This window comes from Octopus bimaculoides, chromosome 30, assembly GCF_046866305.1.
Source record: "Octopus bimaculoides isolate indiv1 chromosome 30, ASM4686630v1, whole genome shotgun sequence".
In the NCBI taxonomy this organism is placed as follows: domain Eukaryota; kingdom Metazoa; phylum Mollusca; class Cephalopoda; order Octopoda; family Octopodidae; genus Octopus; species Octopus bimaculoides.
The window spans coordinates 1916692-1929191 of NC_142957.1; the positions used below are offsets into that span (position 1 = coordinate 1916692).

Here is a 12500-nt window from a genome sequence, read left to right on the forward strand (position 1 = left end):
GCTGACCACTACACACATTTTTTTCTCTGCTTGTTTCTTTCTGTTGAAGAGTGTAGGCTCGAAAAGTTAAAGACGTTCTCTATTCCCGAGCGTTATACTAATACATCCATTTGTTGTCTACACAACCTGACTTCATCTGTTGTTTTTTCGTGAATTCTCCTTATATATATATATATATATATATATATATATATATATATATATATATATATATATATATATATATATATATATATAGGCGCATCAGCTATTGGTTCGGTGCTTTGTGTCCACAAGGAAGACACTTCCAGTGATCTCATCTGAAAAGGAGTACCGGGAATAACCAGGGGTTAACCTTGCGACAAACAGGCATCTCGTTCAGTGGGGTGTGTTGAAATACGTTGGGGCCTAACGAGCCTCTGGATCAGATAGAGAATTCGACTTAAAAAATACTTCAATGTAGACATTCAAGTATGCACAATCAGGTGTTTGTGTAATATTTGTGGAATGAAAGCAAACATGAATGTGTAAAGGACAGAAACACGTACAGTTCTTTGGTTGGAATATAGCTGTTTGCGAAACGTTCATTATTAGAACAATGTCAGTTGAAAGACCTGATGACGCTAATTAGATAAACGATTGTAAATCTAATAAGTTAGAGTTGTAATTTTAAATTCTCAATCGCAGAATAATGCTAGCAATATAGCCTGAACAGGATAAACTATCCCTATTTTTGCAGAGAAAAGTGTAGGTGGCTAGCTGTGGACTCGAACTCACATCCCGTGATTACATGTCACGATGCTTTGACCGATTAAGCTAAACTACCCACTACAAATTCCTCTGCAAATTAAGATATATAAATCTCGCTTCATGAGACGCTCTCATGTTAAATTCAAATTACGACAAACGTAAATAAACAAACGAAGTTTGCTTTTAGAAGCGTTGAGATGTCTTTTAGAAAGTTAAAGAAGTGATTTTTAGTTATATCTAATAAGTTAGATATATCTTGCAAGTTTTCAACTTTGTAGTGGAATGTTTAAAATAACAGATGAAATCACCGCCTCTCGAGGCTGCTGTATTACAGTATTTCATCTAAAAACGAAGGTAGCAACAAGTCAGATTTAATCCTTTATTTAACAATTTTAAAGCTTACGTTGATAACATTAACGTGGCAATAAGAAAGAATATCAACACAGTTTCAAATCAAAGCAACATTTTCTGTTTTCCTGTGTTTCATGCAATAGTCTAAATAGACACGTTACGATTGGATACAGATGAAGAGTAATAAAAAAAGCACGAAGACTAAACATTTAAGATTATATTATTGCGGATTATGCAGTCTCTCGGTTGCATGCTGTTGAATCGAAAGGTACAAATATAGTTTCTTAACAAGCAAGTATATTTAATATTCATATTTAATATTATATATTTATATTTAATATATTATATTTATATATTATATTCCGCCGAGGTCGACTTTGCTTTTCATCCTTTCGGGGTCGATAAATTAAGTACCAATTGCGTACTGGGGTCAATCTAATCGACTGGCCCCCGCCCCCCAAATTTCCGACCTTGTGCCTAGAGAAAAGAATAATATATATTTATTTTTAATATTCATATTCAATAGTATATATTTATATTTAATATTAATATTTATATTTAATATTATATATTTATATTTAATATCATATATGGAGAAAATATTATTTTATAACGTAAAATATTATTGAAGGCGATTTTTGAAGGCACTTTTTCGATTTTCACTTATAAGTTTGTTTCTGCTGTTCTATCCTCAATTTCATTACCAGGACCTGGAAACACAACGAGAAAACGATATAAAATATTAATTTTAAACTTGTTAATTCCTGGACTGTATACTTTATATATATATATAAATTACTATCATATGTTTTGTCATGTATGAAAGGATGTCTCTTTACAGAAAGATTATAGATGAACAACGCAAGTTATATTCAAGTTATATTGAATATAACTTGCAATAAGAAGTAAACTATCAGGACTATGCTGCAAAATATTGACAATGTTGGTTGGGGAATATTTCCTGGAAGGAGTAGCCATATTTATATAAGAGAATGGACTGTTTTGTGCTATTCTGCTAAAGATGTGAATAGTTGTATGTAGAGTTGACACGGATCTATGACTGTATATACATTTACATGGGTCTATCAATGGATGAATATATATATTAATGTAGATCTATTTATTGATGTATTGTGTATTATACAGGAATGTATTTATTGCCGTATGTACAGTATTACTATATGTGTATTTAAGTTTCTTATAGACGAGTATGCGTATACATGTAGATTTCTACGCATATATATATATATATATATATGTGTGTGTGTGTGTGTGTGTGTGTGTGTGTATGTGTGTGTATGTATGTATATATATATATGTGTGTGTATGTATATATATATATATATATATATATATATATATATATATATATATATATATAGAGAGAGAGAGAGAGAGAGAGAGAGAGAGAGAGAGAGAGAGAGAAAATGTATTTATGCGAGCACATACACATAAACCTACATATGTAAATATAGGTATTTATACACATATAAAATTGCCAGAATCTGTTGAGAATGAAGATTTATGTCATCATGTTGGTTCTCGCTGTTGAAGTTGCACACATATATATATATATATATATATATATATATATATATATATATATATATATATATATATATATATATATATATATATATATAGAGAGAGAGAGAGAGAGAGAGAGAGAGAGAGAGAGAGAGAGAGAGAGAGAGCATATGTCTATAGTTGCTGACGATGACGGGGACAACGTCGACGACGAAGACGATGCCGACGATGATGATGAAGGTAGTGATTATGATGATGATGATGATGATGATTGCGACGACAACAGCAGCGTTGATATTTTGATGACGTCTATCGTAAAAGTGATTGTGTTGTTAGAAATGATGTTTGTACTTATCACTATCATGACAATATTGGCGAAGGTTCTGACGGTGCAATGAACAAGAAAAAAAACAAAAACAAAACACAAGTCGCACTTACTTCTGCCGGCGGTCACTTTCCAGGGATTCACTCTCTTTCGTTTATTCACAAACTCTTTGAGGACATCTCTGGTATCTTTCTTGCATATACAATAGAATACGAAGATAAACATTCCTTGAAGGGTATTGAATATAGTAAAAAGATACTCAAACACTTTTGTTGCTTCGCTAACTGCGAAGAATGCAAAGACCCATGTGAGTCCAAGCAAAAACAACAAACCAACCAGGCCCAGAACACGTACTTTTCTTTTTTTGTGTCCAAATCTCTTGTTTCTTTGCAGTGATATGAGACGCCTTATCACTAGAGAAAGCATGATGAAGTTGAAGATGAGAATTATCACCACGGGAGCCAGAAAAGCAGCATAGAAAGATGGCTTGTTTAACCAACAGCTACAAAGAAAATAGAAAACAATGAAGAAAAGAAATTTATCAGAAGTTCAGTCAGTAAAATGAAGTATCACAGAAGGATTTATGTGGAGTGATTTCGATCTAAAACAAAACGAAAAAATTTCTCGTATTGCGACAAATTATGTACGTTAATGAGTAAAGTATTTTTATTGGGCCTTTCGATATCCAGACACTCAGAAATACACACACACACACACACACATGGGATGAGAAAAGATTAGAGGTGTATGCATATGAAATTTGTATATATAAAATATGGAGATGAAAATAGCATCGAAGGGATGAAATGCAAAGTCGACCTCGGCGGAATTTGAACTCAGAACGTAGCGGCAGTTCCGGTCATTTCAATATGTGACAGCGTGTCTATCGTTGGGGATTTTCTTTCTCCATCTTCCCTTCTTTGGACTTTTTCTATATTTCTGATGAAGAGCTCCGCTCGAAACGTGAAATTCTCTTTCTTTTCTTTCCTTTCCTGAGCGTCTAATACCAGTACATGTTCTACGTCCTCGTGTTATTGTATTTTCTTGCGTGTTCATGTTTGGTTTGACTATATATATATATATATATATATATATATATATATATATATATATATATATATATATATATATATATATATACAGCACATAATTTTGTCAGTAAACAGATCGCGGTCTCAAAGCGACGAAAATATTTTGACAAATTAAATTTAAATGTTGAAGTGAATCTAACGGATTTTGTGTGTTATTTTAAATGGCTTATAAACACCTTCCACGCTGCAATTGTTTTCGTTCCAGCACACGATCTCAGATCAGGTCACTTGCTATGCAAGTGCATCTCCGTAAATATATATATATATATATATATATATATATATATATATATATATGAAGAAAATATTACCGGTTCCGATGAATCTTATCTTATCAAATATCCGTAAAAAAGTATAAAAAATTGAAGTAAAAACAATTTATTTTCTGTCTGAGGTCAAGAACATGTCTGGAAACTTTTCATTGAAGTCTTCTTTAAATATAGTTTGGTATAGAGCTGAAAGTGTTAGAGAATGAGAGAAGGGGTGTCTATTGGTTCTACTCGAAGGAGATATTTGCGAAGTGTTGTATTACTCTTGAATACTCCCCTGGTGCCATATGGAGCGCCTTTCTTTTGTATCTTTTCCGAGAGGCCTTTCACATGGGGTGGACAGACTGTTTATGGGTTTTATCCTCACTCTTCTTCCTATTTGCAGTGGAGAGTATGTTTTGGGGGTAGTTGTTGCTTAACAGATTGTTACGTAGCTTGATCATTTCTTCGTGGTGTGAATCAGGATCGCTACTTATATTCTTTGCTCGATGTTTTAGGCACTGAGGAATCCCTATCTTTACACTGTATGGATGGTGGGAATTGAAATTGAGGGCTAATCACAGCCTTGTGAGTGGATTTGGTAGACGGAAACTGAAAGAAGCCCGTTACACACACACACACACACACACACACACATATATATATATATATATATATATATATATATATATGCATATTTTCATGTGTGTGTGTCTTTGTGCCAGTGTTTATCTCCCCATCAACACTTGACAACCGATGGTGTTGTGTTTATATCTCCGTAGTGTAGCGGTTCGGCCTAAGAGACCGATAGAAAAAGTACTAGGCTTAAAAATTAGTTCTGTGCTCGATTCCTGCGACTGAAACCCCTCAAGGCGGTGCTCCAGTATTGCCGCTGTCAGAATGACTGAAACAAGTAAAAGAATAAAAGAATAAAAGAAACACACAAATATTCATATTTGTGTGTGTGTTTGTGCGTATGTGTGTGTGTATGCGTGTGTGTGTGTGTGTGTTTTTGTGTATGGATGTGTGTGTGTGTGTGTGTGTGTGTGTGTATTTACACCGACAAATTTTATGCTTATGTACATGAGTTACTGAATCAGAGTGATATTTAAAAAAGTCATCTATGTATTATCATGGTCATTATCCATGATGATGATCATTATCATCAACATCATGACCACCACTATCAGCATTATCTTCCTATCCCTGCTCAACCTCTTCCTCCTCCTCCTCCTCCATTATACGTCTATTTTTTTCATGCGTACATGACTTAGAAGTTTCTCTCCAACATAATGTCTTAATATTTGTTTGGTCCAACATCTCGGTATGTCTTCGTCACTTCATCCAATATCTTCTATGGTTTTTCTCTTTTCCAGATTCCTTCTTATATCGATATCCAGGCACTCTTTTTATGCACATGTCACCACCCAACCGTATATTTACCAGTGGTTATTCGTTTGTAAATTCATACCGACACACAACCATTCCCAATGAGAGTATGAAGTTATTACAAGTAAATATCTATAGTACAATTATAGTTGAGGACAGCTCAATAAGGTACAAGCCACCCGTTGGCCTCTCCATCCTTCAATTCTGCACTATAGATGTAATTGGTCATTAGCGTACCTTTCAGGAACGTATTTAGCAATGAGGATCTCCATATTACTTTCACCCGGTACATAATAGCACTAGTGGGCCAACTAATTCTATATTCATGTGTTAGTCCAGTTTCTCCTATAAAATCAATGATTACTGTTTTCTTCGTCATATTGTAGTCAAGTTATTCATTTAACTTTCGTTGAGTTACGTTAATGTTCTGTCATAATTCTTGAATGCTTAGGATCAAGCAGAGCTGATAGTATGCGTGTGGACAGATTAACTTCTTTCCAGTGGCAATACGGCACGTATCTATTGTAGTATGTGATGGCAGTGGACACTTTCCTTAGATGTGTCTTTGAAAAATTTCAACTTTATGTAGGTCAGTGTTGATAACTTTTCAACCTGTCGCCTTTGACTCTATCACCTACCTATACGACCTTTCCTTGACATCTGCGATGATAAAAGGGAGGGTTCCTGGTTGCTTTAAAGAATTTGAGCCACAATTTTTGGAGGAAATACAGCCAAAGCCATGGCTTGTTTCAAGAACTAATGTAATTTTAGCATAAATAGAAAAATATTAATTAATTATCTGTATTACGAAGGTGAAGCATATTCGATGTTTTGTTTATATCTTTGTATGTTGCTTTCATCAGTAGATATTTGGTCGTATTGAATTGAAGAGAGGAGAAACGCAAATGAGATCATTGATATTCATGAGTCTTGGAACAAAAGCATTAACAATTTTAGTGAAGTTGGTTTACTACTAGCAATGAAAGTCGTGACTTGATGCTAGCTGACCTACTATTCTACAATACTAAAGGAGTAAATATATCTAGCAATAATATTAGTTGTGAAGAGCAGAGAAAATAAGGTAGATGAAAAAGAAAAATACTTACACCTGTGCAATTTTAATGTAATTGTCGGTGGAGTTAACTGCCAGGGTAATTATAACGATGACTGCCGGAAGACCTGACAACGAGATTTACATAAATTAATATAAATCTCTAGATATTAATCAATATTTAAAATCATTATTATATGACATTTGAATCGATTTTGTTGACAATGTTTTTGTTTAGAAAAACTGTCGAGTTCGAAAGAAATCAATATTTTATTTCGTATCACACGCGTCGCTTCACGCCATTTTCGCCTTTGGTTTCTTGGAAATAGGTACCAGTAATATGCAATTTGGATTCTTTCAACAATATTTTTCAATGAGAACCAAAAGTAATGAAATGTGAAACAAATTTGGATACATTTATGAAGATTAAATGGCCTGGTCGGGTAGCAAAAATTCACTGTCACGAACTTCACATATTGCTTCGTATGTCCGGTGAAAGTGCAGAATGGATGACTCAAAAATTTCCGTCAAGAGACGAGATCAGACTAACCATTTGCATGAAAATTCAAATAACGTTAGACTACCCAACAAGCTAGAACAAGGAGGGTGTGCTTTAGTTCTCTCAAGGATGTATAAATATTATATTTCATTCATCTTTGTATCCACGCGTTTGCATCTCTTTTCAATTACTTCCAACATCACGCCAGTTTACGAATCTATTCAATCCCAAATCATGTATATTTAACCCATTACCTTTCTAATAAGAATCAAGTTATTCATCTGTCTTTATTCGTGATTGAACTACCATGTTGATCATATAAAAATTAATATCTTTTTTCCACAATTCATTCATTGAGGTATTTAGGTAATTGACATTTTCCTTGTTCCAAGTTATGTTAAAACAAGTGTTCTTTTTGTGTCACTCTCTAAAACATGATATCTTTTGAATTTTCTGCAAATTCCAAATATTGTTACGAGGGAGCTCTTACATGGTCTATTGATTTGCTAAGAAATAAAAGCCTAATATTTGAGGAACAATAATTTACAGCATTTTAGGAAATTAATGACATATTGGATTATGCTACCTATGATAAACTATGACTAAAAAGAGGGAATGGTCACGTCAAGAACGTCATTGCTCATGAATCTGCAGAGTTACTCTGAAGTCAAATAGCGACATCAACATTAACATATTTTACTGTGGTTTCGTCTAACTATAATATTGGGCCCACAACCTTGAGTCTTATCTAAATTCTTCGCCAAATCAAGATGAACAATTTACATGCAACTCTCATCAAATTATACAAGTAAAAAGACCGAGTGAAGATGTTTGTTTATTTGTTGTTAGCTTCAAATCTACTGTGTTTCACATCAGATGTGAGTCCACCAGACCTCTCAGTCCATGTTTCCATTGGTTCCTCTGAATTTTAGCTTACAATCTCACTCCATTTTCAACGTACGCTAGATAGTAAACCACCATAACCTGGCTGTTTACGTACGCTACACAATAATACTACAACATTTAAACTGTCAAAAATGTTTTCAATTTCTGTACTTTTGTTTCAGTGTGTTAGAAAGACTAGCTAAATTTCTTTAGATCCCATTCTTCAGTCTTTCTAAATGGAAGAATAAATTGAATAATGTAGTGTTTGATGTATTGACAAGATAATCATCGACAGAACGTTTATAATCATGGGGCTGAAGTAGCGCCAAACTACAACAGTAAGGTAGGGATCTTTTTATTCAAAGTTCAATGTGGCTGGATTTTACTGTGATACAGATCTGTAATCTAAACCGAGATTATTTAAAGCAACGAGATTTTAATTTCTAGCTTCAAAAGTGCTTCTAAATATTGTAAGATTGATAATGATGTAGAGGACTCAGGACATAGAGCACTATCCTAGATGTGATTATGAATGATCTCTGTAAAGTTAGAACAAACTAATACGGAAATTTAAACGGAACCCCTACTGGATAACATCTACTTAAAGAAATATGGTTAACAGTGTTTTGTATCCAGAGTTCAATACCTGTCTTGGCTAACTTTTCCCTGCAACACTTTTTTGGTGCAATGAAATGAATAAGATCCAGATATACTGGTTTTAAATCATTCAAGTGAACCTTTTCCGATCAAGTAATTTCAAACAAAAACGAAATAAGGAGAATGTGTGTGTGTGTGTGTGTGTGTGTGTGTGTATGTGTGTGTGTGTGTGTGTGTGTGTGTGTGTGTGTGCGTGTGTGCTTGTGTGTGTGTGTAAGGGAAGGAGAGAGAAAAGAAATATGTGCGTATGATATAAAGTTTAAGACAAAACCAGAAAGCCATTATACATACCCCAGGCCAAAATTGAATTCTTCTTCATAAAAGACATCTCATGCGTCTTGAATACAACCACTACACTTAGATAGACAAAGAAAGCTTCAACACTCATCCACACGAAAGATGCCAGGAGGAAGTAGTGTAAGAAGGCAGCCATTGCCTACAATAATGATAACAACATCGACAACAGGTTAAAGATTTCTAAGAGTAACACATGGTCTTCAATAGATATTGTTTTGCAGGATGGTGGCATATGGTTAACTGTATCAATATCAGTACTTTTTGTGAAGTTTGTATATATTGGCAGGTGCTTACCTCCTTAATTTTTTAAAAACATTCTTTTATTTATTTTTTTTCATGCATTTAATTGCTTTGTTGCAATAAAAGGTATGTTTACATGTTCGGGTAGTCGGGGAGAAAAGAAAGATAAAACTTTCCCCACAAAATTGTAGATACTAAAGTTTTAAAATTTTCTAGATGTTCATTTGCAATAAAACGGATGTTTGCATAATTAGGGAGAAAGGAAAGGAAAGAAAAGGAGGGTAGAATTTTAAGAGAAAATTGTAGATATTAAAGTTTTAAAATTCACTAAAGATGATCTTTTGTATGTCTGAACAGAGAAAATTGATAATTTCAAATGCTATGGGTAGAACGATGGTGGTAATGATAATCACTGTGGTTACGGAGGCGACACAATGCAAGCACGTTATTTATATATATGTGTATGCACATACTATCGTGCGTGTATATACAAATGAAGAGAGGAAGAGAGAGATGGGATCTCAGTAACAATTCTCGCGGGAACCCTTCGAACGACTCATGAAATCATGATGCAACACAAGGAAAGAATTAACGGCGAGAATGAAGCTAGAGCCGATCATGGTGAAGGTTTCCCGCCCGGCACGTCCGAAACGTCACGCACCAGGGGTAGTGATCTGTCCTCGGACGGTAGTTATATCACAACAGATCACATACGCGCTGTGCGCGAAAACAGATGTAAGTGGACGAAAGAAGAGTTGATACACTTATCGAATGTCATGAAAGAGCAAAGCTGAAAGGAAGTCGCGGCATAGGCCGACGTACCTTGAAATTTTGGATGGAAACGAACACGTGTCCAATGTCAGAAAATAACCTAATGAACCAAGTGAGAGTGATTAGGAGGAAGGGTTACTTAACTGGAATGGAAATATCTCGGATTAGTGAGAGTCTGAGAGACCCTGTGGATGAGCTATAGAGGATGGCCGCAGTTGAAAACAGAGAGGTAGTAGTTGAAAGCAGGGAGAAGAGTAGACAGGAGGAACAGGAGAATGGTGATGGGGCAGTTAAGGAGGAGGAACAGGAACATTATAAAGTGAACCCTGATAGTGTGGCGGGTGGACATGCAGAGGAAATGAACCTACTAGATAATGAATTGCTTGAAATTCAAAGACGACTCACCGACTTAATGAATGCTCCAGAAGAAACAAATCCTCATGAATATGAGAAGGGTAGATAGGAGTATGATGAATAAAGTAACACAAAAGATAAATACTGTCATACCATACATCCACTCGGAGAACATAACACAAACAAGGAATCTTATCCGGACCATTGTGAGTAAAGAGGTTGAAAAAACCACCAAGTACTCCGAATTGAAAGTGGAAATGGCAAGACTGTATAGAATGCGAGAGGGTAATGTAAAAGGGATACCAGTAGTGATCGGTGCGTTGGGCTCAATCCCATTGAAACTTCAAGACCTCTTAAGGCAACTGGAAATCCCATGCAAGATTGATGTCTTGCAAAATGCAGCCTTATTGGGCACAGCGCACATCTTAAGGAAAGTATTATCTGTCTGAGGGCCTTGTTGTAACTTCACAGATGACTAAAGACTCCTGTGCATTTTTACCTACACTGTGTTACGAAGGAATAATAATAATAATAATAATAATAATAATAATAATAATAATAATAATAATAATAATAATAATAATAATAATAATAATAATGATAGACTTACCCGTTGACGACCTGCACAAAGGTTTTGTCTATAGTGATCAAATGTATGTACGGTATATTAGCTCACGCTCTTAAATCAACGTTGCCTGAACAGGTGCATGGTGTACCACGCGTCAGGTGTCAAAAGGATCGCATATTAATGTGAGGTGAAGCTCTTAATTGAAGAACACAACGCATCACCCAGTCTAGCTATCTAACAATCTATTTGAAAAATATTGTTGCAAAAATGTCCACGCAAGAAAGAAAAGTTCATAGAAAATGCAAAGTTCAGCAATCCTTTTTCTTTTTTTTCTTGTGAAGTATAAAAAGAAAACATTTTTTGTGTGTTTATTTGTGTGTTAATAAAGATATGTGCCAGTGTACCTAGCCGGGGCAATGTATTCTTCTCTCGCTTTTGGTTACCCTGTCAGTATGAAATTTACAGTTGTTGGATAATGTGTTATATTTATATGTGGATTGTTTGTGTGAGGCAGAAGAGAAAAGGGAGTTGTGGTTGGGGAACAGACTCATCGAAAGCCTGCGCAAGTCGATCAACACTGACAGTTTCCAGTCTCCTCTGAATGTTCAAAGCCATATACTTTGGTTTAGCTTCTAACACACGATATGGGCTGGAACAAACAGCTTGCGAGGGTGTTTCGCAGTATACAAATACGTTGCGTACAAATATGCGAGTCCATGTACTGATATTGGGTTCTACAAAGGTTAACCGACAGCGTTATCTTTATTAACACAGGTAACTCCGCCATGTAATTTCGCAGCCGATGAATATAGTTCGTCGCATCATGTTGTTGAGTAGCTATCTATATATATAAAAATGAGAATGTGTGTGTGTGTGTGTGTGTGTGTGTGTGTGTGTGTGTGTGTGTGTGAATCCCTAAAACTCGAGAACTACGCAACCAATTTCATTCAAATTTTACAGGTGCCTTACTTAGGGTTCCAGTTGTGTTTAGTCAAAAGAAATTTTTAACTTCTTGCAGAGTTCGAGCCCACGGCAACATAATATCTCCTCCACTATTTAAGTATTACATGTCAAAAGTGAAACAAAAACACTCATGTCAAATACTTTCACTTTAAAAATGAAACTATTCCACTAACTAAAACAATCACATTTCGATACTGTAATGACAGATACTTTCAGAGAGAGAGAAAGAGAGAAAGAGAGAGAGAGAGAAAGAGAGAAAGAGAGAGAGAGAGAGAGAGAGAGATGTATATGTATACATATAGATGTATATGTACACGTATATGTATAGATATATATATAGATATAGATCTATATGCATACATGTATATGTATACATATGTGTAGATCTATATATATATAGATGTACATATAATATGTACACATATATACATATATATACATGCATACATATATCTATACATATATACACCCATCACACACATACACATGGACACAAACACACACATTAGTCATTTGTTTTCTTATCCAAAACTACGTGAAAAGTACTGAATGGAT

General features: G+C 34.8%; 1 protein-coding gene across 8 annotated transcripts in view; it reads right to left on the reverse strand.

The window, feature by feature from the left end:
- Positions 1-1094: 1094 nt before the first annotated feature.
- Positions 1095-12500, reverse strand: part of LOC106882816 (adhesion G protein-coupled receptor G6) — a 157641-nt gene continuing 146235 nt past the window's right edge. For 7 of the 8 annotated variants that reach the window (XM_089346140.1, XM_089346139.1, XM_089346141.1 and 4 more), the window contains 4 exons: positions 9044-9188; positions 6767-6839; positions 3046-3434; positions 1095-1790 (listed from right to left, as the gene is read on the reverse strand). In XM_089346140.1, coding sequence (XP_089202266.1) covers positions 1744-1790; positions 3046-3434; positions 6767-6839; positions 9044-9188 — 654 coding nt within the window. In that variant the 3' untranslated portion in view covers positions 1095-1743. Of the gene's footprint in view, positions 1791-3045; positions 3435-6766; positions 6840-9043; positions 9189-10811; positions 10919-12500 lie in introns of those variants that run through there. The other variant, XM_089346144.1, reaches the window with a different exon arrangement.